Source organism: Gorilla gorilla, chromosome 7 (assembly GCF_029281585.2).
Source record: "Gorilla gorilla gorilla isolate KB3781 chromosome 7, NHGRI_mGorGor1-v2.1_pri, whole genome shotgun sequence".
In the NCBI taxonomy this organism is placed as follows: domain Eukaryota; kingdom Metazoa; phylum Chordata; class Mammalia; order Primates; family Hominidae; genus Gorilla; species Gorilla gorilla.
The window spans coordinates 31,847,492-31,874,821 of record NC_073231.2 but is presented as its reverse complement, the minus strand read 5'-3'; the positions used below and the strand labels follow the sequence as shown (position 1 = coordinate 31,874,821).

The 27,330-nt window shown below is 49.4% G+C and overlaps 1 protein-coding gene across 5 annotated transcripts in view; it reads right to left on the bottom strand.

Annotated features, from left to right (window-relative positions):
• The window catches only part of SCARA3 (scavenger receptor class A member 3), a 122,573-nt gene extending 95,596 nt beyond the window's left edge, over positions 1-26,977 (bottom strand). For 3 of the 5 annotated variants that reach the window (XR_008667700.2, XM_004046827.5, XM_063709156.1), the window contains exons 1-5: positions 26,668-26,974; positions 11,033-11,131; positions 9,203-9,322; positions 3,942-4,040; positions 1,285-2,328 (exon numbers count right to left, since the gene is read on the bottom strand). Coding sequence is in view for 4 of the 5 variants with exons in the window: in XM_004046827.5 (XP_004046875.1) it covers positions 1,285-2,328; positions 3,942-4,040; positions 9,203-9,322; positions 11,033-11,131; positions 26,668-26,674 (1,369 nt within the window). In the remaining variant the exon portion in view is untranslated. Of the gene's footprint in view, positions 1-1,284; positions 2,329-3,941; positions 4,041-9,202; positions 9,323-11,032; positions 11,132-26,667 lie in introns of all 5 variants that reach the window. The other 2 variants (XM_063709155.1, XM_031013671.3) reach the window with 2 other exon arrangements.
• Positions 26,978-27,330: the final 353 nt, after the last annotated feature.

Here is a 27,330-nt window from a genome sequence, read left to right as displayed (position 1 = left end):
ATCACCTCTCTCTCTCTCTCTCCATTATTGATTCTGTTTCTCTGGATCTATCTATCTATCTATCTATCTATCTATCTATCTATCTATCATCTATCACTCTACACTATTGATTCTGTTTCTCTAGATCTATCTATCTATCTATCTATCTATCTATCTATCTATCTATCTATCTATCTATCATCTATCTCTATATGCTATTGATTGCTTCTCTGGATCTATCTATCTATCATCTATCTATCTATCTATCTATCTCATCTCTATCTCTTTATCTCTATCCTATCTATCCATCCATTTCTATCATCCCTATCATCTGTCTCTATACACTATTGATTCGGTTTCTCTGGATCAATCAGTCAATCAATCATCTATATATCTATCCATCTATCGATACACTATTGATTCTGTTTCTCTGGATCTATCTACCTATCTATCTATCATCTCTATACACTATTGATTCTGTTTCTCTGGGTCTATCTGTCTGTCTATATATACACTATTGATTCTATTTCTGTGGATCTCTCTCTGTCACACACTACTGATTCTGTTTCTGTGGATCTCTCTGTCTCTCTCTCTCATACACTATTGATTCTGTTTCTGTGGATCTCTCTGTCTCTCTCTCTCTCTCATACACTATTGATTCTGTTTCTCTGGAGGACCCTGATAAATAAGGAAGACATGAGGGGGATGAGAGGAGAAGAGTTTTTCAGAGTGACAGCCTCCAGGGGCAGAGGGTTGGGTGGTTGGGAGCATTAATGAGGGGGTGGGAAGGGAGGAAAAAAGAGGAGACAGTTTTCAAAAGACAAGATCTGCTTATTTCTCTATTAGGACTTGGTTAAATAAATCTAAGTACAAAAGTCCAGATTTGTATAATAGGCAAAGTTAGAAGCCATAATACCTTTACAAAAGAGGTTTGCAAGGATGTTCTTTTCCTTTTTTCTTTTCTCTCTCTCTTTTTTTTTTTTTTTTTTTTTTTTGAGGTAAGGACTTACTCTGTCTCCCAGGCTGCAGTGCAGTGGTGCAATCATAGCTCACTGTAGCCTCGAACTCCTGGGCTCAAGTGATCCTTCTGCCTCAGCTTCCCAAGCAGCTAGGAGTATAGGTACATACCACCATGCCTGGCTAATGCAAGGACATTTCTTAAAGCTGCCGATTGCTGTAGGCATTTGCTATAGGATTGTGTTAACCCACTAGTACTTTGCCTAAAACCAGGCACTTCTGTGTCCAGCAAGATCACCAAGCCTCAGTGGAAGCTTTGTAGCAGCCCTACCTGGACCCAGTTCTTACCTCGTAGGATGGTGACATTGCGAAGGATTTCTCCATGCTGCGTGTCCACCGCCTTCATCTCCTCCACGATCATGGAGAGGTTCCGGACGTTGAGGTCCAGCCGGGCACTGAGCAGGCTGAAGCGCTCCCGGAGCAGGTCTGTGGTGCCCAGCATGATGGAGACAGACTTGTTCAGGTAGTAGAGCTCCTCGGCATGGGTGTGAAAGCCCAGCGTGCAGGAGAGCCGCACGTCATCCAGGTACTTGAGCATGCTGTGCACGTGGTTGTCGGTGGCGTTGATGTTGGTGAATATGGTGCCAATTTCAATCTCGTGAGAAGCCATGCGTCCTTCCAGAGACTCAAACCTCTCCACGGTGCGGTTCTGGGCGTAGTGGGTGTGGTACTGAAGATCATGCATGTTCTCTTCGTGGTCGTCCAGGAAGGACGAGATATTATCCAGCTGCAGCTGCAAGCCCATGACCTGGAGTACCAGGTCGTGCATGCTCTCTGAGTTCTGGCTGATGCGCTGTGAGGAGGCCCCCAGGGTGGCCTGGATGTTCTTGACCGCCTCTCCAGTCTTGGTGGAGGTGGTGCGCAGGCCGCTGAAGAGCCGTGTGTAGTTCTGCCAGTCGGTGACAATCTTCTGGAGGGTCAGGGTCTCCTCGTCTGTCTTCCGCTGGATCCCGTGGATCCACTCGGAAGTCTGCCCCACGGTGAAGTTGATCTGGTGCACTGCAGCCTTGACATCGTAGCACTCCTGGGTGAGGTCCTTCAGAGAGAGGTCCAGGCCAGCTGTGGTGGCCTGCCAGCCTCTCACCTGGGCCAGGAAGAGCCCCAGAGACTGGTTAACTTGGTGGATGGAGAAGGAGCAACTGCCCATCTCCTGGGAGATTTGCCTGCTGGTGGTGGAGAGCACCTCCTGGGCCTGCAGGGTCTGGTCCAGCTGCACCTCCTGGGCCAGAAGCAGCTTCTGAATTCCCTCCAGCTCCTCCTGCAGTTTTCGGATCTCTGGCCCCAGCTGCCCAGCTTCATGGCAGAAAGAGCAGTTGTTCAGGGCTTTTGGATCTTTAGGGGAAAGGGACAACAGTTTGAGTTGCTGAAGGGCCAGGGTACGACGCTTCCTCTTTAAATTAAATATTTCAGAGCATAAGAAATTGGTAAGTAGCTTCCCAAACCAACTTCCTTCCAGAAGTCCTGTTATGAATTCCTTCTTGAAAAAGCCTTGCCACCTCTATGGAATCTCATTTTTACCGACTTTCTTGACTCTGATCTGAAATGTAGCATTTAGGATGTTTCCTCCTTCTCACCACCAAATTCTCAAGAATGTATCTTCATAATTTTTCTTAGGTGGCCAGGAACTTCCCATTTAAACTTTATTTAAAAATTTCTCCCAATATTGTTATATCTGTTATCTTATTCAATCCTCTCAAAATAATATATTCAATACAATCAAGAGGAACGAGGTGCAGAGAAGTGGCTTGGCAAACAGCCACGTATATTGGTGCCAGACCAGAACCTTCTATTTGCGTCAGATAAGACCCCTCTAAACCCTTCTATCATTGCTCCTTCTGTCTCATTCTCTCTTAGATTGTTCCAGATTAAAGCAGGGGATAAAGAACATCAAGAATTGTGGCATGACCTAAGCAAATTAACAGAAGAACAGAAAACCAAAGACCACATGCTCTCACTTATAAGTGGGAGCAAGACTGAATACATGTAGATGCTGGGTGCAGTGGCTCACACCTGTAATCCCAGCACTTTGGGAGGCAGAGGCGGGCGGATCACGAGGTCAGGAGATCGAGACCATCCTGGCTAACACAGTGAAACCCCATCTCTACTAAAAATACAAAAAATTAGCCGGGCATGCTGGTGGCCGCCTATAGTCCCAGATACTTGGGAGGCTGAGGCAGGAGAATGGCACGAACCCAGGAGGTGGAGCTTGCAGTGAGCCGAGATCACACCACTGCACTCCAGCCTGGGTGACAGAGTGAGACTCCGTCTCAAAAAAAAAAAAAAAGGTTGAATACATGTAGACATAAAGATGTCAACAATAGACTTCAGTGCATACTAGACGGGAGAGGAGGGAGGGGGTTATGGGCTGAAAAACCACCTATTGGGTACCTGGGCTCACTACCTGGGTGACAGGATCATTCCTACCCCCCCAAACCTCAGTGTCACGCAATATAACCAAGTAACAAACCTGCACATGTGTCCCTTAATCTATAACAACAAAAGTTAAAATTATGGAAATAGATAAATAGATGGCACATATTTAAAAAAAAAGAAAAATGAAAAGAATCGTGGCACAGCTTAAGGCAATGACGAGGAAAGGGTTGACCTGGCAGGAGGTTTTGCAAGGTCTTGAAACTCTCATCATTTCAGATGCATGAGGCTATTTTGGGAATGGACTATCTTTGGCTTCCTTCTCTGCCTGTAGACTCTGGCTAGATCTGTGGTCCACCCAGAATCCCCTGCTCCAGTCCTGGGAGTATCCCAGGGTAGCAGCCCTCCTCTAATGGACGGAGATCCGGCTGGGGAGGGAGCAGGGAGCTGGGGATATCCTCTGTGCCTAGAAGGCTGGTGAAGGTTGCTTGGTGCTGGGGCACTGTAGCGTGGGGAGGGCACCCCTGCCCCACCCTGAAGATCACTGCGTCACAGTCATCAGCCCATCTACTTACCCAGGCCCTGGAGATTTTTCTGCATTAACACAAGCTTCTTGTCATAAATAGACTGGGTCAAGGAGATGTCTTCGGAGAGAGAGTCCACTTTTCTGAAAACTGTAGGGAAAACAGACGAGAAGCTGGGGCAGGGTCTAAGCTCAGAGAAACAGCAGTCATTCCTTGAGAAGGCGTCTTTATCAGCTCCTCTGCAACCAAAACCTTTCACCCTTCTTCTCTCAGGCTTCTTCATGGCGGTTAGGGAAGATACTTCTTATGGCCAGAGTTTGCCACAAGGCCCTTTAGAAACAGAATAACTCACCCCACACCCCACATTTTAGAAATAGGACCTGATCACAGAATGGAACAGGGAAAATTCAGAAAAAAAATTTTTTTTTAATTATTCTTATTCCTACCACCCAAAGGTTGCTGCCATCAGTGTCTTCATGGATTTCTTCTAGTCTTGTCTATATTGATAACCATTCTTCAGCTACACAGATATATACAGCGTTCCCCCCTTACCTGCAAGGGATACATTCCAAGACCCCCAGTGGATGCCTGAAACCTCAGTGTATGGAACCCTAAATATGCTATGTGTTTTCCTATACATACGTACTTAAGATAAAGTTTAATTTATAAATTAGGCCTAGTAAGAGACTAACAACAGCTAATAATAAAATAGAACTATTAGAACAGTATGCTATAATAAAAGTTATGTAAATATGGTCTCTTTGTCTCTGAGAATATCTTATTGTACCATACTCATCCTTCTTCTTGTGCTGACATGAGATGACACCATGCCTACGTGATGAGATGCAGTGAGGTGAATGACATAGGCATCGTGACTTAGTATTGGGCTACTACTGACCTTGACCATATGTCAGAAGGGGGATCATCAAGCCATGATGTTGCCGATTGACCTAGGGTAACTGAAACTGCGGATAAGCGGGGACTACTGTACTTTCTTAGGCAACAAAAGCAAAACTGGGATGTTCCGAACAACTCATCTGTTTTCTTTGATGTTGCTTTATCAGTATCATGTCACAGACATTTTTCCATCCGGGGTTAAATCACTTTAAAATCACTACTTTTGGTATCTGCATGGCACTCTATATAAATAATACAGCAATTATGTAAGAATCTCCTATTGTTGAGGACACTTAAAGTACCTCTTCTTCTGAGCTCATAAATAAAACTTGATATATAAATATAAGTAATGCTTAATTCTAGAAATAATCCTTATATATGATGGTTATGTGTATATGATAATTCTCTTGGGATAAATTGCTTAAAATAGAATTATGGGACCTAGGGTATTAACATTTTTGAAGTCCTTGATACAAGCTGTCAAACTGCTGCCCAGAAAAGATTACACCACTTTATACCCCATGGGCAGCCTTGCACTCTACTAAGGGGGCCATGTTGGCCAGTGGTTAGAGCACGTCTTGGCAGCAGCAGGACACCTGGCTTTTTCCAGCGGGTGCCTGAATGGGCCTGGTAGTGAGGGAGGGCATGGGTTGTTCTGAGGTTCAGCAAGATGCTTCCCACAGATCCTCTTAAGGTCAAGTACAAGGGGAAAGAATTAGCACCACCAAGAGCACTGAGTAACACAGCTTCTAGTCCTAGTTTACATCACATTTGTTGGGTGACTTTGGGCAAGTCAGTTACCCTTTCTTGAGCTCAATTCAATCATATGTAAAATGAAAATGTGGAGCTCGATGACTCTAAGGCTCTCATCAGCACCAAAATTCTATGCTTTCAAATTATTTGGAATCTCCAGGCTCCAGTTAATATTGTACATCTCAGAGCTGTCAGTAGATTTACTTAATTAGTAACAGCAACATGTTGAGAGAGTTTGGGAATAAGCACATGCTGTTACATGAGACAAGCACTGTACAGTTTACAATAGTTATGATTCCATTTGAGCCTCCCTACAATTAAGATTTCATGCATAGATGAACAAAGATACAAAGAGACTGAGTGACTTTGATTCCTATTCCTATGCTTCATTAATTCTACTTCCAAGCCAACAGCCAAGGCTCACTCCACTCCATATAATTCATTCACCTGTTCATTTCTTTTTTCTTTTTTTTTTTTTTTTTTTGTGTGAGACAGTCTTGCTCTGTCACCCAGGCTGGAGTGCAGTGGTGTGATCATGGCTCACTGCAGCCTCAATCTTCTGGGCTCAAGTGATCATCCCACTTCAGCCTCGTAAGTAGCCAGGACTACCGGCATGTGCCGCCAGGACTACCGGCATGTGCCACCATGCCCAGTTAATTTTCAATTTTTTTTTTAATTGAAATGAGTTGGGGTCTCACTATGTTTCCCAGGCTGGCCTCAAACTCCTGAGCTCAAGTGATCCTTCCACCTTGGCCTCCCAAGGTGTTGGGGTTACAGACATGAGCCACTGCACCTGGCCTTGCTTATTTCTTCATTGTGCATCTCAGGCTTAATAATTATATATTTGCTTTTTAAGCCATTTTTCCTCACTTTTTAGACATGATTTTTCTTCATCCTTATAAAATTATGTTTTATGTAGACAATACGGCAAATAGTACATATATATCACTTATAAATAAATAGGTATATTTTGGGGATGTAATGCTAACAATTTTTTCTTTTCCAACATTTAATTTAAAAATTTTTCAAACAAAAGAATAGAAGGACTTGTACAGTGAAGACCTATATGCCTATTGCCTAGATTCTACAAGTAGCATTTTTCTGTATTTATTTTATATTCATCCATCTCTTTCACCCATTCATCAATCCATGTAAATTTTTGGATGCATTTTAAATGAATTTTTTACTGATGGGATGCACGGTCAAAAAAGTTTAGAGATCACTGCTCTAGACCAGGGGTGTTGCAAATTATGGCCTGCAGGTGAAATCCAGCCTAATGCCTGATTTACAGGAGTTGCCACCCCATTCATTTACAGACTGCTTGTGGCTGCTTTTGCTCTGTGATGAGTTTGGTTGTGACAAAGATTGTATGTAACCTGAAAAGCCTAAAATATTTACTATGTAGCCTTTTACAGAAAAAAATGGCCATAATCAGCTCTAGATTATAAGCTCCATGAAGGCAGGGTCTGTGTTTTACTAAGCAGTATAGTGCCCAGTATAGAATATAGTTCTTGGCCCCCAGTATGCTCTTGATTTAGAAAAAAAATACTTGATTAAAATGAATAGAGTTGGTTTGTAATGTCTGCTGACTGATTTTCCCAACCCTCTGGACTTTGGTCACAGTTCTGGTTGTAAAGCATTGACCAGTCTATCCACAGACTCACACATACACCATACACACACACACACACACACACACACACACACACACACATGCTTTACAAATCTATAATCATTCTTTCAACAAATATTATTGGGCACCTGCTATTTAGGCCAAGATGGTGCCAACACTGTTCTAGGGACTTGGGATACCCAAGCTGGAGGCAAAAACAAAAAAGGAAACCCAAAGGTCTCCCGTGGTTCACAAACACACACTCCTCACCCAGGTTGTTCTGATCCTCTGTCCATTCACTCTGGATCTTGGTGCAAATCCTGTCCCCTTCCCAGGTCTGTACCCTCCCGTGAGGAATGGGGTCAGCCTCCCGCTCCAGCCTGCCAGGCTGACTCATGGATGTTATGCACATGACAGCGTCTCACATTCTGTCATCCTCTCTGAAACTCTTCAGTGCCTGCGCTCTTCTCTGGGCCTGATCCTGTGGCTCTTGGAGCTTTGATAATGGCCCCAGGTGCCTTGAGTGCTGTGAGCGGAGGCCCTAAAAGGGGTGACCAGAAATCTTGACAAGTTCTCTGACAGCAAGTTTGTGGCCTCTGATAGGCAGACCATGGCTCCTTTCCTCCTCTGGCCTGGGATTTTTGCCACTTTCTGAAATGCCAAACCTTGTGAATTGATTTAGCAGACACAGGTGGTGATGGGCTTGGGAAGTTCTGAAATCCTTGGTCCTTAAATCTAGCTGCAGACTGGAATCCCCTGAGGGGATTTATAAATGACTAAGGCCTGGGTCCTACCCAGAGATGATGATTTAATTCATCCGGAGTGAGTGGAGGGAGGTACTCTGGCACTAGTATTTTTAAATGCTTTCCAAGGGATTCCAGTATCCCCTGACAAGAGGGAAGAACCATGCCCCTTGATGGTGAAATGTAATTGACACAACTCAGTGTTCCCAGTGCCTGGCACAGAGCAGGCACTCGGCTTTTGTTGGATTAATTAATGCCTTCGGATTACTGGAAGACAACTTGTGTCTATTCAAATCATTAGTATGCTGGCCTCTTGCCTTCAAGCTAAGAAGGCTGGTTACTGAATATCTCCAGCCAGGGACAGGACGAGGGGCCTCTCCTTAGGGATGTGCTCAGGCTCAGGGTCTGCATGAGAGCAGGGGCCCCCCTCGGAGCCTCGACTGCCTCTCCCTACTCCTGGCCTTGTTTCTAAAATCCAGTAGATTGGAACAAACAAACCTACCAGAGCCCGGATTTTCAAAGTTTGAAGCTAAGAGTGGAATGGGATTGCACTCTTAGCACTCTTAGTGGAATGGGATTACAAACATCAAATTTGTTGTAACAAGTTTACCACAATCTGTCAGCATCTGGAAGGCAGAAGTGACTTGCCTCTGGCGGTGTGCTGTGACCTAGGTCAACTACTACAAACCCTAATGTGTATGAGAAGAACCAAACCTCAGATCCCTGGGTCTCACTTGCAGGACCCCCCAGATTCCTTGGTCTCAGCAGGTCTGGCTGAGGGAGACCCAGGAATTTGCATTTTAACAAATACTGGAGGTGAAATTGCTGCAGGTAGGCATCCAGCCTCACTTTTAGAAACACTCACACAGACCATAAAAGGGGGCTTAGAAGTCACTCAATCCAGTGATCTTAACCCTGGGTGAACAATAGAATCATCAGGAGAGTTGAAAGATACCGAATTAATTCGACGATCGGGGTGGGGCCTAGACATTGATATTCTTTAAAGCTCCAAGGTGGCTGTAACGTGGAGCTGAAACTGAGAAGCACTGACCTGGTCGTATCATCTCATTACACCAATGGGAAAGAAGGGGTCCCCAGAGGCAGGTGCCTTCCTCAAGGCCACAGATCTTGTCAGTTGCCAGTGTCTGCAGTTTGCATTAGGCATAGAGATCCCCTAGCCAGGAAGATGCTGGCTCTGGGCCCTGGGATACAGATGTCAAGTGTTTGTCTTTGCAGGGGAGCTTTTGGTTCTGGATCCCTGATCAGACACCCCCCTGCAGCCCGGGGTGGGAAAGCCCTGGACTCACCCAGAGAAGCCAACACAGCCACGGCCACCAGGAGCAGGGCCAGGAAGAGGTAAAGAATCCGAACCGATGTGTGCAAAGATAGGTTCTTCTGGCAGCGGCTGCAGCGGGGCCCTGGCCGGCCTGTGGGGGACACAAGGAGGACAATGGCTTAGGCCAGGGGCCCAGGTTGGAGCTGAAGGGTCAGTTCCATGTTCCTGCTCTGGCCTGTCTCATCACATTCAAACCAGGCTCAGAAGCAGAGCTGTTCTCGACCCTCATTCTCTACCTGTCCTACCTCCTTTCTCTAGGTGCTGGTGCTTTCTAGAATGCAGGAGACCGAGTCAGGACTTCAAAGAACAGCTCCCAGCACTACCATCATCCTCTCTCCATGGCATCTTCATTCGGCCCATGGGGAGGGCAAAAAACCTCTTCCCTCTCCATTGGTCCTACTGATGACCCACAGGATGAGCAGCCAGCCTGAGGCCCCACTGAGTGACCAACTTGTCTGGGCTTGCCCAGGACCTTCTGGGTTTTAGCACTGAAAGTCTCCCGTCACAGGAGCTCCTCAGCATGGTGCCAATCATCCTGGTTTGCTAAGATTGTCTGGGTTTTAAAACTGAAAGTCTGCCGGGTACAGTGGCTCATGCCTGTAATCCCAGCACTTGAGGAGGCTGAGGCAGGGGGATCACTTGAGCCCAGGAGTTTGAGGCCAGCCTAGGCAACATAGCAAGATCCCATCTCTATTTTAAAAAAGAAAAAAGAAAATGGAAAGCCCCACACCCTGGGAATCCCCTCAGTCCCTGGCAAACCAGAATGTTGGTTACCAGTCCCCAAACTTTTCAGGGAACCAGAAGTTCTCCTGGAAACCAAACAAATAGTCATGGTCCACCAGTTGAATTGTTGGCATGGAGGAAAGAGGGAACCAGATGGTCCTGAATATGCAGGCAGGTGGCCAACACCCAGTGGGAATGCAGTGACGGCCCAGCTGCGAATTCCTAAGGTGAACTCACCTTTAGCCACACATCCTGACTACTAGGATGTTTAAAAATCCTGATGCCCAGATCACACTCCAGGCCAAATAGGAATTTCCAAGGGTTGGTCTCATGCATCCATGGGTGATTGCAATGAAGAGCCAAGGTTGAGAACAACTGCTCTACTCTACACCAAAGTCACTGAGAGACCCCATTCCAAACAGCAGTTCAGGTGGCATGGGACACAATGAAGGGGACAGTTCCAGGCCAGCTAGAAGACAGGCCCCAGGGACAGGGTATGTAGCTCTGGGAGATGGCAGAAGTCCCTGATGGGTCTCGGGAGGACCCCAGGAGACAGGTGGCACTTGTGTCAAGCTTTGATTTCAGGCCAAGCACAGTGGCTCACACCTGTAACTCCAGCAATTTGGGAGGCTGAGGCGGGCAGATCACTTGAGGCCAGGAGTTTGAGACCAGCCTGGGCAACATAGCAAGACTCTTGTATCTACAAAAAATAAAAAAAATTATCCAGGCATGGTGGTGCGTGCCAACAGTCACAGCTACTTGGGAAGCTGAGGTGGAAGGATCACTCGAGCCCAGGAATTTGAGGCTGCAGTGATCTGTGGTTGCACCACTCATACTAGCCTGGACGACACAGCAAAACCATGTCTTTAAGAAAAAAAAACATTAAACTCCTTTGACTTCATTGGCACTGCACGCCCAGGGCCGTCAACTCTGCCCTTTCACCATCCAGGAAGCAGTGGGGAAAGGACACCCAGGCTTTTGAAACCACCTAAAGAGACAAATCTCTCACTGGCCTGGGGATGGAGACAGGGATCTCTCAGCCCAGAGTGGAGATCAGGGGCAGCCCCAGAGTCCTTACCCTTCTGGGTGCATGGGAAGGTTGGCATGTCCTCGTCGTCACCTGCCAGGTCCTCTTCTGTAACGCACAAGGCATCTCCATCGCCGCCGGCCGACCTCACTATAATGAAGCCAGTGCCGTCAGACCCAAAGCCATCCCAGGCCTCTCCAGCAGCCTCTTTTATTTACCTGTCCCCATATCCCATGCCCACCTCTACCCCTGAGCCAGCTCACTGAGCTCCAGGTGGCCTGATGTAAGCTGCAAAAAGGGGGCGGACATAAGAATCAAGTGGCTGAGGAGCTGGGATGTCCCACCCCTCTGGGTAAGGAGAGCTCCCCATTTCCCACACGCTGGGAAAGACACGGGCCACCTCAGTGCCTGCTCTCTCTGCAGCTTGCTGAAACCCATGAAGGTGGAGTAAGGAGAAATAAGAGCTGGCTGCTTGCTCTGGCTTAGCGTCCTTCTATTCCCCAATACTTGGTCACTGAAGCAGAATTCCTCTTCTCCAGGGACAAGGCTGAATCTGGCCCCAGCATAGTCCCCACCAAGACTCTGCCTCCAGTATAGCCAGGAGGAGGCCAGAGGGAGGAGGAGACGACAGGATGGGCGCAGATCCCTGCCTCACACAATCTCACCTAGGACCCACCAGGGTGTCAAAGGGCCTTGGGCAGAGCAGGTCTCCTGTCAGAGGTTGATTCGGTGCTTATTCTCTGGGACAATATGGTCCCTAACTAAAACCTAAAGGATGTATCCCTCACTCAGAAGATTCCTCTAGTTCCCCAGACACCCTTCACCTCCCACTCCCTGTAAGTAAGACCTGGCCTTTTCTTCCCTTTCTCCTTCCTTCCTTCCTTCCCTACTTTCCTCCCTCCTTTCCTCTTTCCTTCCCTTTCTCCTTTCCTTTCTTTTCCTTCGTTCCTTCCTTCCTTTCCTTCCTTCCCTACTTTCCTCCCTCCTTTCCTTCTCTCTCCCTCCCTCCCTCCTTTCTCTCTTTCTCTCTCCTCCCTCTCCCTCTCTATCTCTTTCTTTGCCGTTTTGTTGGGTCCTTAAGGATTCCCTGCTTTCTTTCACCTTTAGCTATGCACTTAGCAATATGTCTGTAGTTTATTTAATGTCTACATTTTATAGCCAGAGAATATTTTAAGCTGGTAATGCTAGAAGTAGAAGCTTCAAGTTTTCCTTTTTTCCTTTTTTTTTTTTTCTTTTGAGACAAAGTCTCACTGTGTCGCCCAGGCTGGATTGCAGTGGTGCTATCTCGGCTCACTGCAAGCTCTGCCACCTGGGTTCACGCCATTCTCCTGCCTCAGCCTCCCGAGTAGCTGGGACTACAGGTGCCCGCCACCACGCCCGGCTAATTTTTTGTATTTTTAGTAGAAACGAGGTTTCACCATGTTAGCCAGGATGGTCTCCATCTCCTGACTGTGATCCACCCACCTTGGCCTCCCAAAGTGCTGGGATTACAGGTGTGAGCCACTGCGCCCTGCCTCCTTTTTGTTTGTAATGCAATAAAGTGCTGGGTTTTGCCTCAAGGCAATCTTCACAACATCTTATAAACTTTACAGTCCAGAGAATCACATTTATAGACAAAAAGACTGAGGTTCAGGGAAGTGAAGAATGTTGCTTAGCAGCCCACAGAATAGAAGTGGTGAAGCCAAGATGTGAACTCAGAAATCTTTTCTACCATACTTACAACCACCTTGAGGTAATGAGCAAAGGTTCCACAAAGTGCTAAGAAACCTTGCTTCTGCAACTACAAGGTCAGCGGGTAGACAAGAAGAGGGTGGTACATGAATGAGCTGCAGAGCCTTGGGGGCTCCTGACCATGATTGATGGGCATCTTGAGCCGCATCCTAGACCTGTGAGCACCTGAGGCCCAAATGCCATGCCACGGCCATTGTGATCAACATAGGAGCTGAGATGCAGTTGGCAAGGCGCTGTTGGTAAGCAAAGGCAGCTCCGAATGGACTCAGTAGGGAGGGGACTGAGGGTGACCCCAAATTAAAAATGCCACCATCATGACCATGAATGCCCTCTGCTCGGCCTTCATGCATGGCTTAAATGTCACTTCCCCAGCAGTCTTTCTTGAGCTCTCAGACTAGCATGAGGCCCTGTTGCCCACACCTCACATGCTCTGTGCTCTCCCTAGGAGAATGCTCCTCTCCTGTCCATGCGGCAGCTCTCTTCCCCAGCGCTTCAGTTCCAAGGGCAGGGACTATCTGTCATGTTCACTGCTTTATCCCCAGCGCTTCAGTTCCAAGGGCAGGGACTATCTGTCATGTTCACTGCTTTATCCAACACCCCTAGCACAGTGGCCGGCACAGAGAAAGGCTCAACAAACACAATTTCAAATAAACCAACGAAAGATTTGGTATTAGGCTTTCCAGCAGTTCTATGCCTGCCTGTGAAGCTCTTTGGGGAGCTTTCAAGGGACCACCCCCAGAGATTGAATTAATTTGGGGCAACAAAGGAGGCCTGGGGTTTAGGACTTTGAAAGCGCTCTCACATCTGTTATCCCATCTGATCCCTACAACTAGTCTGAGAGACAGAGCGAGAACATTTTCTCCTGATTTGATAGGTGAGGAAACTAAACTTTGTGTATGTGTGCACATGTGTGTGAGGGTGTGTCCGATGCATGTGTGAGTATACATGCATGCCTGTGTGTGTGCCTGTGCTTGCACATGTGTGCACGTGCATTTTTGCCCATGAGTGTGCATGTGTGTGTACCTGTGTATGTGTGGTGTGAGGTTGTTAATGCCTGGCTCAAGTCATAGAGCTGGGCAGTGGCAAAGCTTCCTGAATCCTGGTTTTCCTCTCCACAATAGGAGATTCCAGGTAGGTTTGCTTTCCGGGGCACTAGTGTGTGTGTGGGGAGGGGGCGGGGGTGCGGGCAAGTGCTTTGGAGGGTAAAGCAGGAACAGCAAGGAAGCATGAGAAGTTCGTTTTCATGCATATCCTAAGAAGCACTTTCAGCTCTCCTTGGGCAGCTGTCCGTCATCAATCTGCCAACAGTTTACAAGGAAGCCTGGCCTGGGCAGTCACCAGGATTACGATCTCTTTCCCATAAATGAATGGCTGGGGCAAGGTAGGGGAATTCCTTGGTACCTTCTGTTTCTGTCTGACCAAAACCTCACCCTAGTAGCCATGGCCTCTCACCTCCAGAGACCCCAGTCAGAACCACGCTGTGGGCTGTGGGCTGTATTCACCACTGCCCCGGGGCTACCGTGGGGAGGTATTCCTTCCAACCCTTAGAGCAAAGCTGCCTCCTCGGCCGGGTTCCTCATTTCTCTCCATCCTTGATGAGCTCCTCTGCCCTCCCCCGTGACTGGGCCTCCTCCCTGTTCTGGCTCTAGGGCCAATTTCATCACTTCACTGTTTATAGCCTTTGCAGGGAATCTGGGATGACTTAAATCAAGCAAGGCTGACACCAGCCTTCAGCAAACACCCTCTCAAAAAACACAGAGCTTTGTTATAACCAGCTTTCCCAATGGACAGCCCCCCAAATTAGCAACTGTTAGCCAGTGGAAATTGCTAACGAGGCTTTCCAGTACCGCACCGAGTGACCCATGGGAAGGGAAGTGGCGGCTGCCAGCGAGGATCTTGGATCTCTCTAGACTAGGGGGACAATGGGTGTTTGGCCATCTTCCCTCCACTGACATCTCAGCTCCATAACTCACAGCCCTCCCCAATCCCCAAAGAGGTCTTCTCTCTCTAATCCCTTGGATTTCCTGTCTTCCAGCACTAAGCCCCGGACTGTGGGGACCCCTGACTCACCTATGTCTGGAATGCTGTAGTAACTCACCACTGTAGCCTCGTTCACTCAATGAGAACATAATCCAAAGCATTTGTGAGGCTCTTATAAGCTGAGCCCTTTGCAAGCACAAGCTCATTATGTTCACGTTATACCAAGATTGTTCTGATCAGAATATGTATGGATGAATAAACAGTCACCAAGAATGAAAAAGCCCTGGCTGAGGCCCCAGAGTAGTGATTGATCAGAGGATGACTGATTCGGCAGGCATCCGTAGTGCCTCCTTGAACTAGGCCAAGCGGGGTTAATAGAGATGGGAAAAGAATTTCCTTCCCCTCTCCGTCTTCTATGCCTATTCTCCTGCCATTAAGGGCAAACTGACTTAGCGTTAGGTGCACCAGCTCTCCAAAGGGGTTTCAGGGATAGAGAACCACAGCCTGAGAGGGTGGGAAGGGAATTTGCAAATTCACCTCCATCATGTCACAAAGGCTCAGAGAGTGGCCTGGAAGCTGGTTAGTGGCTCCTAAATATCCAAGAATCTGAGGCAGAATCCAAACACGCATTTGAGTGTCTGCAGAGTTGCACATGCCCATCTCAGAAACGCCTCAGAACTGGGACAAGACCTTTCCATATAAGTCTGATATCTGTTGACAGATCACGCTCCTAGCAGTTTGCTACATCCCTGTGGTCAGGAAAGCTCCCCTCAACTGCTTTCAGCACAGGGTTGATCACATAGTGGATGTTCCATAAAGATGTGTTTTCTGGCCCTCGGCGAAGGCCTATGTCTTCAGTTAACTGTTATCCTCTGCTATTTTAATCAGGAGCTCATGTGTATTTAAAAAATGAAGATTGATGACTTAAAATAGGGTTGGAATCTGGTTTATTCTTAGGATTCTCCATGGCTAGGGAGTGTTGGGGACGGTGGATGCATTTGGAGTGCAAAGGCTTAATTTATATACCTTTCGAAATTTATAAAATTTCGCAGCAAAGGCGAAATTTATATACCAAGGGCTGGTGTTTGAACTGCAAAGGAACGAGCTGGTGGAGGACTGGGTAGGAGCAAAATGTTGGCTCTGCTTCCCCTCCCCTTCTCAGAACAGAACAAGGGACATCATATTCTTCTCCTAAAGCTCCAAGGGCTCTTATTTGGGGGGGTTGTGTTTTTCCATTGTTGTCCCAGTTAATTGCTTTTCAATACCACCTGTATGTAATATGTCTATAGCTCTCTAAAGTAAGGCGCTCGTTCTTGTCCGTGTCATGTATAAAGAAATGTAGGACTCTTGACATGCTGAAAATCGAGGAGTGCCTGAGTGTGAAGCATGCTGGGTGTCTGGAAGGGGTAATGAAATCATCATGTGATTTCATCATATGATAGGCTCTAGGTGTCTGGAGAGAGACTCCGTTTATAGGAAGGCAGAAATAGCACTGGTTGCCTTCTGTCTCTCTTCTCTCTCTCTCTCTCTCTCTCCCCTTCTTTTCTTCATTTTGTGGATTCCAGGAGCAAGGTTATTTTGGCAGGAGCGGGTGGGCTTGGAAGAGGACACTGGAGAAGATAAGGTGATGCTGGGACCTAAAAACCTATGGGAAAACTCCTCTCTGGGAACAAACTTGGGACAGCATGGGAATCATGAAAGAACGAACATCTAAGACTCCATGAGCCAGTTTCTGCCTGCTCTGATCCCAAGGCCCCAAGGGACCACAGCTGCTATGAGGGAGGGCCATGGTCCCTGTCATAAAGAAGCCAGCCCCATGGATTTCCTAGTGAAAGGCACAGCCAGGCCCCAATCTTCTTGCAGTGATTACTACCCAAATCACAGGCAAGGTGCTTAGAAAAAAAAGTTAAATAGCCTGGGAAGGCCAAGGCCAAGGCCAAGGCTGCAAACCCAGACCCATAAAATAGTGGCGACCACTAGAAATTTGAAAGGGCCTCTCTTCCTGTCATCCCTTAGGTCACAATATCCATCTCAAACTCCAGAAAGAAGGACAGCCACAAGAGGAGAAATTCCTTTTTTTTTTTTTTAAGTCTGCTCTCACAGAGCCACGTAGCAAGTTTGATGGAGGGTGCATGTCTTGGCACATTGCTAAGCACGGCCACTGACTCCACTGGGGTTGAGCTTGGTTCAGCTCTCCCTTTGGGGGTAGAAAATAGCCCGGACCTGTTAACCAACTGCTAACTCAACTGTGGTCACCAATGCCGGCTTTCTTTTGGTTGAACAAAAATGTGTCCTTGGTTCCCTCTTTCGCCTTTCTGGGACTGCATTCTTCCATCTGAGTCAACAAGGGGGAGAGATTCGAGGAACTGAATAAAAGGTCTTTCTTTGGGCACTTCAAGGAACATATTTTGATAATTATCTTCTGCAGGGTTCACAGAGTGGGTTTTCAAAACAGCCAATTGGATCGGTAAAAATAAAGATTTCAGAGTCTTCTCTGGAGTCAATGCTATATTTAAAGTGCAGAATAGCTATAGTTTAAGGTTGGAGAACACTATAAGTAAGGTTGCAAAATTGTTTTCATTAGAGCCCTTCCGCCACTACCCCGTCTCCACAGGCTTCCTTTGTGGGTTTGTCTGTAATCGGTTGGGAATCCGCCTGCCCGCTCAGGTCTCAAGACACAGGTCCTTTCCCTTCAGATCTTCCTGCTCAACAAGTTGTCCTTTTCTGCTTCCGTGGCTCTGCCAGTTTCTCTCCTCCAGCACTCGCCCCTTTTTTGGTCCCCATCCTCAAGCTCCTGCATCCCTAAAACCACATCTGCTGCTCTGAGACAGGCTTCCCTCCCAGTTCCTGCCACCTCCACCTGAATCCCTTCGGCTGCCTCCAACCCTCTTCTTGGTAACCACAGAGGTTGTGGGTAAATCCCTGCTTTATCCTAAACCCTCTTTATCCTAAACAACTTTTTTGCCCTCAACTTTTCTAACTTGGACCCTATTCCAGGTGGTGCAATTCTTCATTAGATGAGCACGGCCCACTCTGCACAGACATTCAGCATCCTGGCCTTGCCCGCTAAAGGCCAGTAGCAATCCCTGGTCATTGTGACAACCCCGAATGCCCACCCATTTCTAAATACCTGCTCGCAGGCTGGTGCTGCCTCTAGTTGAGACAAGAACCCAGGCTACTCACTCAATGCAACAGACTCCCCCCATTACTTACACACTGATCTCCTCTCTGTCCACAGCACCAACCCCCCCGACTCCCCTGAACCCCATGAATTCAGAGGGATGGGAGGGGTGGGAATCACCGGCTTTCTTTTCTTTTCTTTTTTTGTTTCTTTTTATAGACAAGGTCTTGCTCTATTGGCCAGGCTGGAGTGCCGTGGTGCGATCATGGCTCAGTGCCGCCTAGACCTCCCGGGTTCAAACGATCCTCCCACCTCAGCCTCCTAAGTAGCTGAGGCTACAGGTGTGTGCCATCACACCCAGCTAATCTTGCTTATTTTTTGTAGAGACAAGATCTCACTATGTTGCCCAGGCTGGTCTCAAATTCCTGGCCTGAAGTGATCCTCCTCCCTGGGTCTCCCAAAGTGCTGGGATTACTGGCATGAGCCACCATGCCTGGCCAGGAATCACCAGTTCTCTTGATCCCTGTTGTCACCCCTGATCCTGCAAATCCTATCCTGTCTCGCATGGGCACCCCACTTCCCTCCTCTGAGTTTCGTGTTCCTTATGCGTAAATGGTGGGGAGATCGTCCGCTTCAATGAGCTGCTGTGAAAATCCAATGAGACGTATATGAAAAGTACCTGGTACATCGTAAATGCTTAATAAATAGTAGTAGCAGCCACTTTTATTAGGATTATTTTTCTATCCTATTCCAATTAATGCTGCCATTTATTGCCATCTCCCAACCCCCATCACTCCCACGACCAATTTCCAACTTACAAGAAATCAATTTTTCAAAACATATCCTATGGGACACTACTCCCAAATTATTCTTTGTGAAAAAGGATTATTCGATCAAGTAAGTGTGGAAAACATGGCATACTCTATCGCCGTCTTAGAGATTCACATTCACATAGTAAACATTTTGAAAAGTCCTGCCAAAAAAAAAATAATAAGCCCATTTAAATCTGTGTTTAATTCCACGTTTCTCAGACTTATTTGGTCATGGAACTTCCCGCAGATCTTGAAAAATAAATGTATCTTTTAATTCTGGGACCTATGTTCAGAGGCAGAGGGACTCTGACTTTAGGGAACACTGTTCTGGACAATGACATCAACTGGATTGGATGAATTCTTCATTCTGTCTCCTGCCATCAACTTGAATGGAAGCAGCTTTTCTGTTGAAACTCAGGGCTCTGGCCATGGGATTTACTGTCTCAGCTCTACACATCCTGCGTGCCCTCTGGAGCTTAAGGCTTATTGCTGTTCCATCTGCTTGATCTCAGGCCCCTTGCCTTCTTCATCCCCAGTGCACTCAGCCTTTCCTCGCTCTCCTTCCTCCAAGTTCTCATTCGCCCTGACCTCCAAGCCCAGCCCAGTCCCCAAGGGTCGAGTTCTGCCCCCTGGAGCCTGTAGTTCTCTCTCCTGGCCATGGTCCCTTCCATCTTTGGCCTGCTTTCTTCGAATTGCACTAGAGAAGCCTGGAGCTGCAGGAGAGTGTCAGAGGGTGGCATGCATTTGACTTCAGCCAAGTCCTGCCATCTGGATCCTCACTTCCCATTCCTGGGTTCCTCCTCAGGTCAGCCCACCTCATTCCCCAAAGATGAGCTCACCCCCTCCTTTTCTGAAAGGATCAAGACCATGAGGTTCCAACTTCTTTCTTTATCATCCACTAACTCTGTCCAGATGCCTACACTTCAAACCCAGTCTGGGGGAGGGATGGGAAAAGAGGCCTTCTCGTGCATTCTGAGTAGCCTGGCACCCTCTGTCAATACTGCAAGGGTGAGTGCCCTTTGACTCAGTAATCCTCCTTCTAGGAACTTCATGTTAAGAGAATAATTACACAATTAGGCCAAGGTGTATGTGTAAAGGTGATCACTGCATGCTATGATAAATCTGAGGGAAAATGCAAATAGCTAAAATGCCCATCTCCAGGGGATTGGTTACATAAATGCTCATAGAGTCTTACTATGGGATGTTATGAAACCATTTTTTAAAAATACTGCAAGCTGGGTGCAGTGGCTCACGCCTGTAATCCCAGCATTTTGGGAGGCTAAGGCAGGAGGATCACTTGAGCCCAAGAGTTTGAGATCAGCCTGGGGAACAGGGTGAAACCTCATCTCTACAAAAAATACAAAAATTAGCTGGGCATGGTGGCATGCATCTGTAGTCCCAGTTACTTGGGAGGCTGAGGTAGGACAATTGCTTGAGCCTAAGAGGTTGAGGCTGCAGTGAGCCATGATAGTGCCACTACCCTCCAGCTTGGGCAACAGAGCAAGACTCTGTCTCAAGCAAAGAAACAAACAAACAAAAGCAAAAGCAACAACTAAAAACCACCACTAAGAACAAAACCGCTAAGTAATCGGGAGGCTGAGGAGGGAGGATTGCTTGAGGTCGGGAGCTTGAGACCAGCCTGGGCAACATAGCGAGACTTCATCTCTATAAATAATACAAAAATTAGCTGGGCATGGTGGCACCTGCTTATAGTCCCAGCTACTTGGGAGGCTGGGAGGATCCTTGAGCCCAGGAGATCAAGGCTGCAGTAACCTACAATGGTACCACTGCACTCCAGCCTGGGCACAGAGTGAGACTATGTCTCAAAGTAAAATAAAATAAAAATAAAAATAACATGGATAGTGTAATCTTATCTACATGAAAAAAATCTGTGCAAACATACACAGAATGATTTCTGAAGAATGTTCATCTACATTTTGTCATTTATTATCTCTAAAGGGCAGGAGTTCATGTGAGTGAATGTTTTTCCTTTTTGGAATTTTTCGATTTTTTAAAAAATAATAAATGTGTTATAAAAAGGTTAAATGCAGCTGCTAGTAATGCAGAGTCTATGTCTGTAACCATCTTTTCTCCTTCCCTTGCCTCCCGATAAAGAGATTCTTTCTTCTCAAAGCAAGTCTCCCTCAATTCCACTGCTCTGTCCCCAAGTCCCCCCATGCCTCTTCTGTCCTTCCCCCTCCCAATGAGCACGGGCCATCCCTGCCTTGAAATCCTTTGAGCTGGGCCCTGCCTCCCACTCTAAGGAATAGCTCCTCCTGCGCCTTTGCTTCTGATCTACTCAGCCCCTCTGGCCCTTGCAACCTGGCCTTCTCTGATCCATGAATCCTGAGCTAACTCTGCTGATCAGCAGTCAACACGGTGGGTCATTTCCTCCCCCTTGGAACTTTCTCCTCTCAATTTCCATGACATTACCATCATGGCTCTCCGCCTGTGTCCTGGACTGCTCCTCTTGGCTCCTTTACAAGCTCATTTTCTTCCTCCCACTCTCTAAAAGTAGAGGTTTCTCAACATGGGCTAAGGCCACGAGAGAATATCTCCAGGGGCAAGTGGCAAATAGGCCTTCTCCTGACAAACCCTCCCAGGGCTCTCCAATGTCAACCAGACACAACCACGTGTCCTTTATGGAGCACTCAGGTCCTTTCTGGCTTAGGGCTCCCTCAACTGCAGGCCATCTCTCTCCCCCACCACCAAACACTCTTCCCCCAGGACCTGCTGTCCAACTTTTCCCAGCACTCCTTCCTGCCCTCTTCACTGACCCCATCCAAGTCTTCCCCACCCTTCAGCTCCTCCCTGAAGCCTTTCTGAACTGCCCAACTTGAAATGCTCCCTTTCTCTCCCGGGATTCCCATCCAATCTCCCGTATATGCCGTGCATTTGTTCTTTTGTGGCATCTGCCTGGATGATTCGGTTCTCGTCTCAGGTGTGCACGTCTTGTTTCTGCTGGGAGGGCAGAAAGCACCCAGGCTTGCCTTCCAACTAGCGTGCTTCCTCCCTAAAAGCAGGAACTCCATACATGTTGGCTGACTGAAAAGTGTGGGCTGGGGCAACAACCCAGAATAACCCATTTTTTAGCTTGGGTTCAGGTGAAGGGGAAGGTGTCTCATCTGAACCATGAAGAGGTGCCTGCAGGTCTCCACCTGGAGACGTTGAGGACACCGATGGAAATACAGCTGTGAAGCCCAGAGAGGCAAATCTGGTGCCGTCAGATTTGCCAGCTCCCACATGTCACATCTTCGAGGCTGGGAGAGATTGTTCAGGGAACGGGTGCCAGCAAGAACCAGGAGCCTGTCTGTGGCTGAAACCGAGGACGCATTTCGAAGAACAGCAGCAAAGAAGGAAAGCCAGGAAAAGAGCCCAACCCACCCCCAAACTCTCTCGCTGGGACCTCCCTTAAGACACTTATCACTGTTAGTCTTTTTCTGAGTGACTTGGACACAAATCCTATGTGTCCTAGTAAACAGTAAGCTCCCTGAGACAAAGGACAGCATCTGAGCTCTTTGTAGCTTCCTCAGTCCTTAGACATATATAGACATACAGAGCCGGGCACCTGGCAGTCGCCCCATCGCTGTTTGTTGAATACAGGCATCTTTCTGCATGTTTACGGAATGCCTGCGCGAGGTTCTGACGATACCATGGTACGGTACAGATGGGCACACTGAACAGATGTAGTGGACACCCCCTAAGTGCCAGAAACAGACAGAGACCCCACTGTCATGAAACTTACACACTGATGCCATCCCGTGGGATCATCTGGTCCACCTGGATGAGGAGACTGACCTCAGGGAGGACCAGGGACTTCATCCCAGTGATAAAGCTGGCCTATGACAGGGCTGGGCCTGACCTTGGGACTCAGTGCTCTACACACACACACACACACACACACACACACACACACACACACACACACACAATCACTAAATTAAACATGATCAAACATGGGCAGTGCATGTATGAGAGCCATGCCCAGCTATGCCACCCTGTACATCAATTCTAACACCGAGAACAGCTGCCTGTCCTTCACGGAGACCACCAAGCTATCCATCAAGCTAGCCTACTGAAAACAGAAGGCTTTTTCCCTGCTCTCGAATGAGCCTTGGGACCTGAGTCTTCAGTTATTAGGCTTATCCCCAGCTAGAGGGCAAAGTGACTGTTTTGGCTGGGGGTGGGAGTGGGGCCGATGTTTGAGGGTTTGGAGCCGAACTCCAACATCTGAGCCGCTGGGCTCCCTGGACCCCTCAGTTAGGCTGTCTGGTGGCTCTTTTCACTTTCACTACATCAGCTCCTTTTCTTCTAGCCCTGGCTCCTTCCCGTGCCCCTGGGGAATGAGGTCAGGCTTTCTGGGGCCCCCAGCCTGGCCGCTCATGAGTGGAGATCCTCTCCTCTCGGCCAGAGGAGCGGTGCAGGGCGGATTCCTCCTGGGATTGCATCGCTGTGTTTTCACAGCCCCTCCTCTCCCCACCTCCACCCTTTGCCCACATGAAGTGGGCACTGCTCTCTGATTCTGGAAGGAGGGGTTGTTCCTCCCATGCCTGAGGAACAGAGGGCTGCCCCCTGCCCTGGCCACCGCAGCCAAGCAGAAGTCTCTCGGGGCAAAGAGGCCACAAGGTGGGCCCGCTTCCAGCCACCTCACCACTGAATCACTTCCGCTCCCCAAGTGGTGCTCAGGCGCAGAGCTCTTGGGCCTCAGGGACCACCCAGGAGGACAACGGGGCCGAAGAGGGCAGATGATGGGGCTGGGACTAAAGCCCATGTCTTCGACTCTCAAATCAGTCTTCACAGTGCACCAGCCTGTGTCTTGGGCATCTCGGGGGTGGGTCACTCTTACTGGAGGTGTGGAAACAACCCCACAGGTGGCTGCTAATGGCTTGGACAAGCCAGTGGGAAGCTCCAAGGTGGGCCTATCACCAAGGGGCTGGTGGCACCTGAGTGTCCCCTTAGGGCTGCGTGTGAGAGGGGCCAGGTGCCAGCTTGGATCAAAAGAGGCAGCGGCCTGGGAGGCCCTGTCAGCTGGCCGTGGGGCAGGAGGGGCCTCGGGTGGAAATGGCTTGGCTGGCAGAGTGGGCCCTGGCACCCGGCCACTGGTGGGCTGGGCAGCCCGACTAGCGTGTTTTCTTAATCACCTTCCCCACCATCACCGGTTCTCCGTACAACATCACATCACGTCACATCACGTGTTTGTTTTGAGCAGGGCATGATCCTTTGCCAACAGATGTAATTCGAAGTTTGGTGTGGCCTCTGGAGGAGCACGGGAAGGGTTCTCTGGAAGGGGCTGCCTGCCCTACTCTGCCGGGCACTTTACTTTTTCCACTCAAGTGAGAAAAATCCTGGCTCTTTACACCCCACAGATCCCCAAAGCCAATTATTTGCTGTCTGTCCTGCCGTTTCCATCTCAGGTAGAGGCGGCGGTTCTTCCTGGCTGCCAGGGAGGGAAGTGCTGGAAGTCAGCCCCCAGCCCCGCAGCCCATGCAGCCCCTGCGATGTTATGGGAGATCACCGAGGGGTTTCCGGAGGCTGGAGGAAAAACACACCAGCGCCGCCCTCAGGGCCTCCGTGGACAGGAATCCCGCTCGGCACATGAAGAGGCTGTGGGATCCAAGGGAAAGGAGGAGAGAGGCAGGGCTTGGCTTCCTGTATAGGAACCCACAGCACAAGGAGAGCCTGGAACCCTGCAACGTGGTGTCAGCGGGTCCTCCTCAGGCATCTCTTTTTAAATATTCATTCACACCAGCTCTTTTCTTCTCTATTTCACAGGATTTTGGCCCTGTCTCTTTTTTTAAATAAATTTTATTTTTTTAGAGACAGGGTCTCACTCTGTTGCCCAGGCTGGAATGCAGTGGTGCAATCATGGCTCATTACACTTCAAACTCCCAGGCTCAAGCGATTCTCCCTCCTCAGGCTCCGGAGTAGCTAGAATTACAGGTATCTGCCACCACGCCCTGCTGGTGCTTGTCTGGAATTGGGGTGGAGCCACTCTGAGAATGTGAAACATCTTACCAGCATCATCAAGGTCCAGGACAGCGTGGCCCCGTGTAAGATGTGGTCCAAGACCTTTCTGGAGGCTTCCAGTAATGGTCTGCCCTGGGCCAGCTGACTGCAGAGGGTTCAGCTGCAAAGGTGTCTCAGTGAGGAGCAGGACTTGGGGCGAGGCTCCCCTCACTGCCTGCCAGGTGCTCCCTAGGGCTGATTATAACTTGCTTGGCTCATCCCGCAGAGCCTAGGACTTGGGGAGGCCAACGGGAAGCACAGAAAGAAGGTGCCAGAGGCAGAAGGAAGGAAGCCACAAAGAGGCGAGGTGGATTCTAGACTAGAAGTCAGGAGTCCTGGGGTCTAGTCACCCCAACTAACTGTGATTTGTAACAACTCACTTCTGTCCACAGGACCAGCTACGTAATTTGTGGGGCCCAGTGTAAAAGGAAAGTGTGTGTGTTTGTGTGTTGGTGGGAGGGGATGACTTGTTAAAAAATTATACGAATTTCAGGCCTCATAGTGGATCAAGGCTGTAATTCCAGCACTTTAGGAGGCTGAGGTGGGAGGATCGTTTGAGGCCAGGAGTTATAGACCAACCTGGGCAATATAATAAGGCCCCATATCTATCAAAAAAAAAAAAAATCCAGGCATGGTGGTGCACACCTGTAGTCCCAGTAGTACCAGATACATGAGAGGCTGAAGTGGGAGGATCACTTGAGCCAGAAGTTTGAGGCTGCAGTGAGCTATGATCATGCCATTGCACTCCAGCGTGGGCAACAGAATGAGTCCCTGTCTCTAAAATAAAACAAAATAAAATACATTTTTAAAAAGTTCAAGATAGTACCTGCAGAGCATTAAACCAAGTGTGGGACCTTGTAGGATGGCACTGGTTGCAGAAGCCATGAAGCCAGCCCTACCTGCTTGGGCCTCAGTTTCCCTAACTATGCAATGCGGAGGCTGCATCCAGTCAGAAGTTTGTCGGTGGAGCCCTTTCTTCCAATGAACCCTCAGGCCATTCTATGTATGAGAGACAAGCAGAGCTGCTCTGGTTGAAGTAGGCTGAGAGCTCTGGCCCCACCTCTTCCACCTCCATACCTGTCAGTGGCACCTGAGAGTGTGGTTGAGAGCCCTGTAGATGATCTCAAAGGCCCTTTTCAGTTTCTACTTTCCATAAGCAGATGAGGTGGTGAGGTTCTCACTGCTAGGAACACAAGCATCTGCTGGGGGTGTTACAGGAGGATTACTGAAAGACACCCGAAATGGCGTTAAAAACCTCGAAGGTTCCCTGCCTCATGAGATAACTCCAAAGCCTGCTTCTCCGGTAGCCTCAAAATGACCTTGAAGACCAAGTAGGGGCCTAAAGACACCCAGGCCCTGGAAATGGCCACTTGGGATCATGTCTGGTTCTTATTTCCATCCCAAGAACTGGCTGCAAGGGCCACCCTGGTGCTGGCTCACCACCCTGGGGAGAGGTCAGTCCTGGCCCATGGGGCTTCCCCAGCGGCTTCCTCCCAAGGAGGTCAGAGGGTGGGTCAGGCAGGGTTCAGGGGTTGGGAAGGGCAGGGCCTGGGCTGAGGGGCTCTGACACTGCAGGTCTCTTTTGGGGAAGGGCTGGAAGTCCTGGGGGAGAATCCCAGGCCTGGCCCCCGGTTGAAAGGCTCGGTGGGGGCTGCAGGGGCCTCTCTGATGGGTCCCCAGGGTCGAAATTTACACTGCTGGAAAGTTGGGCTGGTGATGCCTTTCTGCGTCTACTGGTTAAAGGGATCAGAAACTTCTCTGGATTTTAAAATTATTTGTGAGGTTAGAGCAACGGCCGATGAGAACAGGACTGAAAGGGGGGTGTGTGAGTGTCCCCATCCTCCCTCTCCTCTTTGCTTCCTCTGGTCTTCAGGGATCCGTCCTGTCTCGCAGGATGCCCAAAAAGGCAGGGGAAAAGCCAGAGGCGCCCTGCCCTCCTCTCAGCCTCGCCTGCAGAAAAGGCGCCCCCCAGGCCCTGGGTGGAGCGGGGGTGCAGGCGGCCCCCCTCGGAGCTGCCCCCCACAGGCCGCGCTTACCTTTCATGGTCTCTTCCTCTGGGGCCTCAGGAGGGCCCCGCTGCAGGCGGCTGGAGCTGTAGTGGAGCCGGGCGGCCGGCGGATCCTCCAGGGCGCGGATCGCCGTCCTAGGCGCCGCCCGCGGCCGTGGGGCTCCGGCCGGGACTCATGCTCCGGCGCGCGGGCTGCGGAGGCGGCGGGAGGAGTGGAGGGTCCCGCGGGGTCGCAGCGTGGGGACGCCCCGCCGGGCGCCTAGCGCCGCGCCCCGCCGCCCAGAGCGCGCATCCCGCCGCCGCCCGCGCTTCCCGCTGGGGCCCCGCGAGGTCTGCCGCCGCCCCTCGCCCCGCGCACCCTTCCTCCCTCCCTCCTTCCCGCCTGCTCCTCTCCCTCTCCCTCCTTTCCTCCCTCGCTCGCAAGCCTCCCTCCCTCCTCGTCACTTCTTGGGGCCCGGCCCAGATCAACTTCCTTGGTATTTTCAAAACTGCCGCGGCCGGCCTCTTTGTGCCGCCGCGGGGGCCCCGCGCCCCGCCCGCCTCGCCCGTGCGCCCCCGCAGCCCCAGAGCCCAGCCTCGAACCCGGGCCCCCGCGGCGTCCTCCCTGCCCGCGCTGCGGCTGCAATGGGGGGCTCACCGAGAGAGCTCCTTGATCTTAGTCCATTTCACTATCGGGACCGCCAAGTGGCTG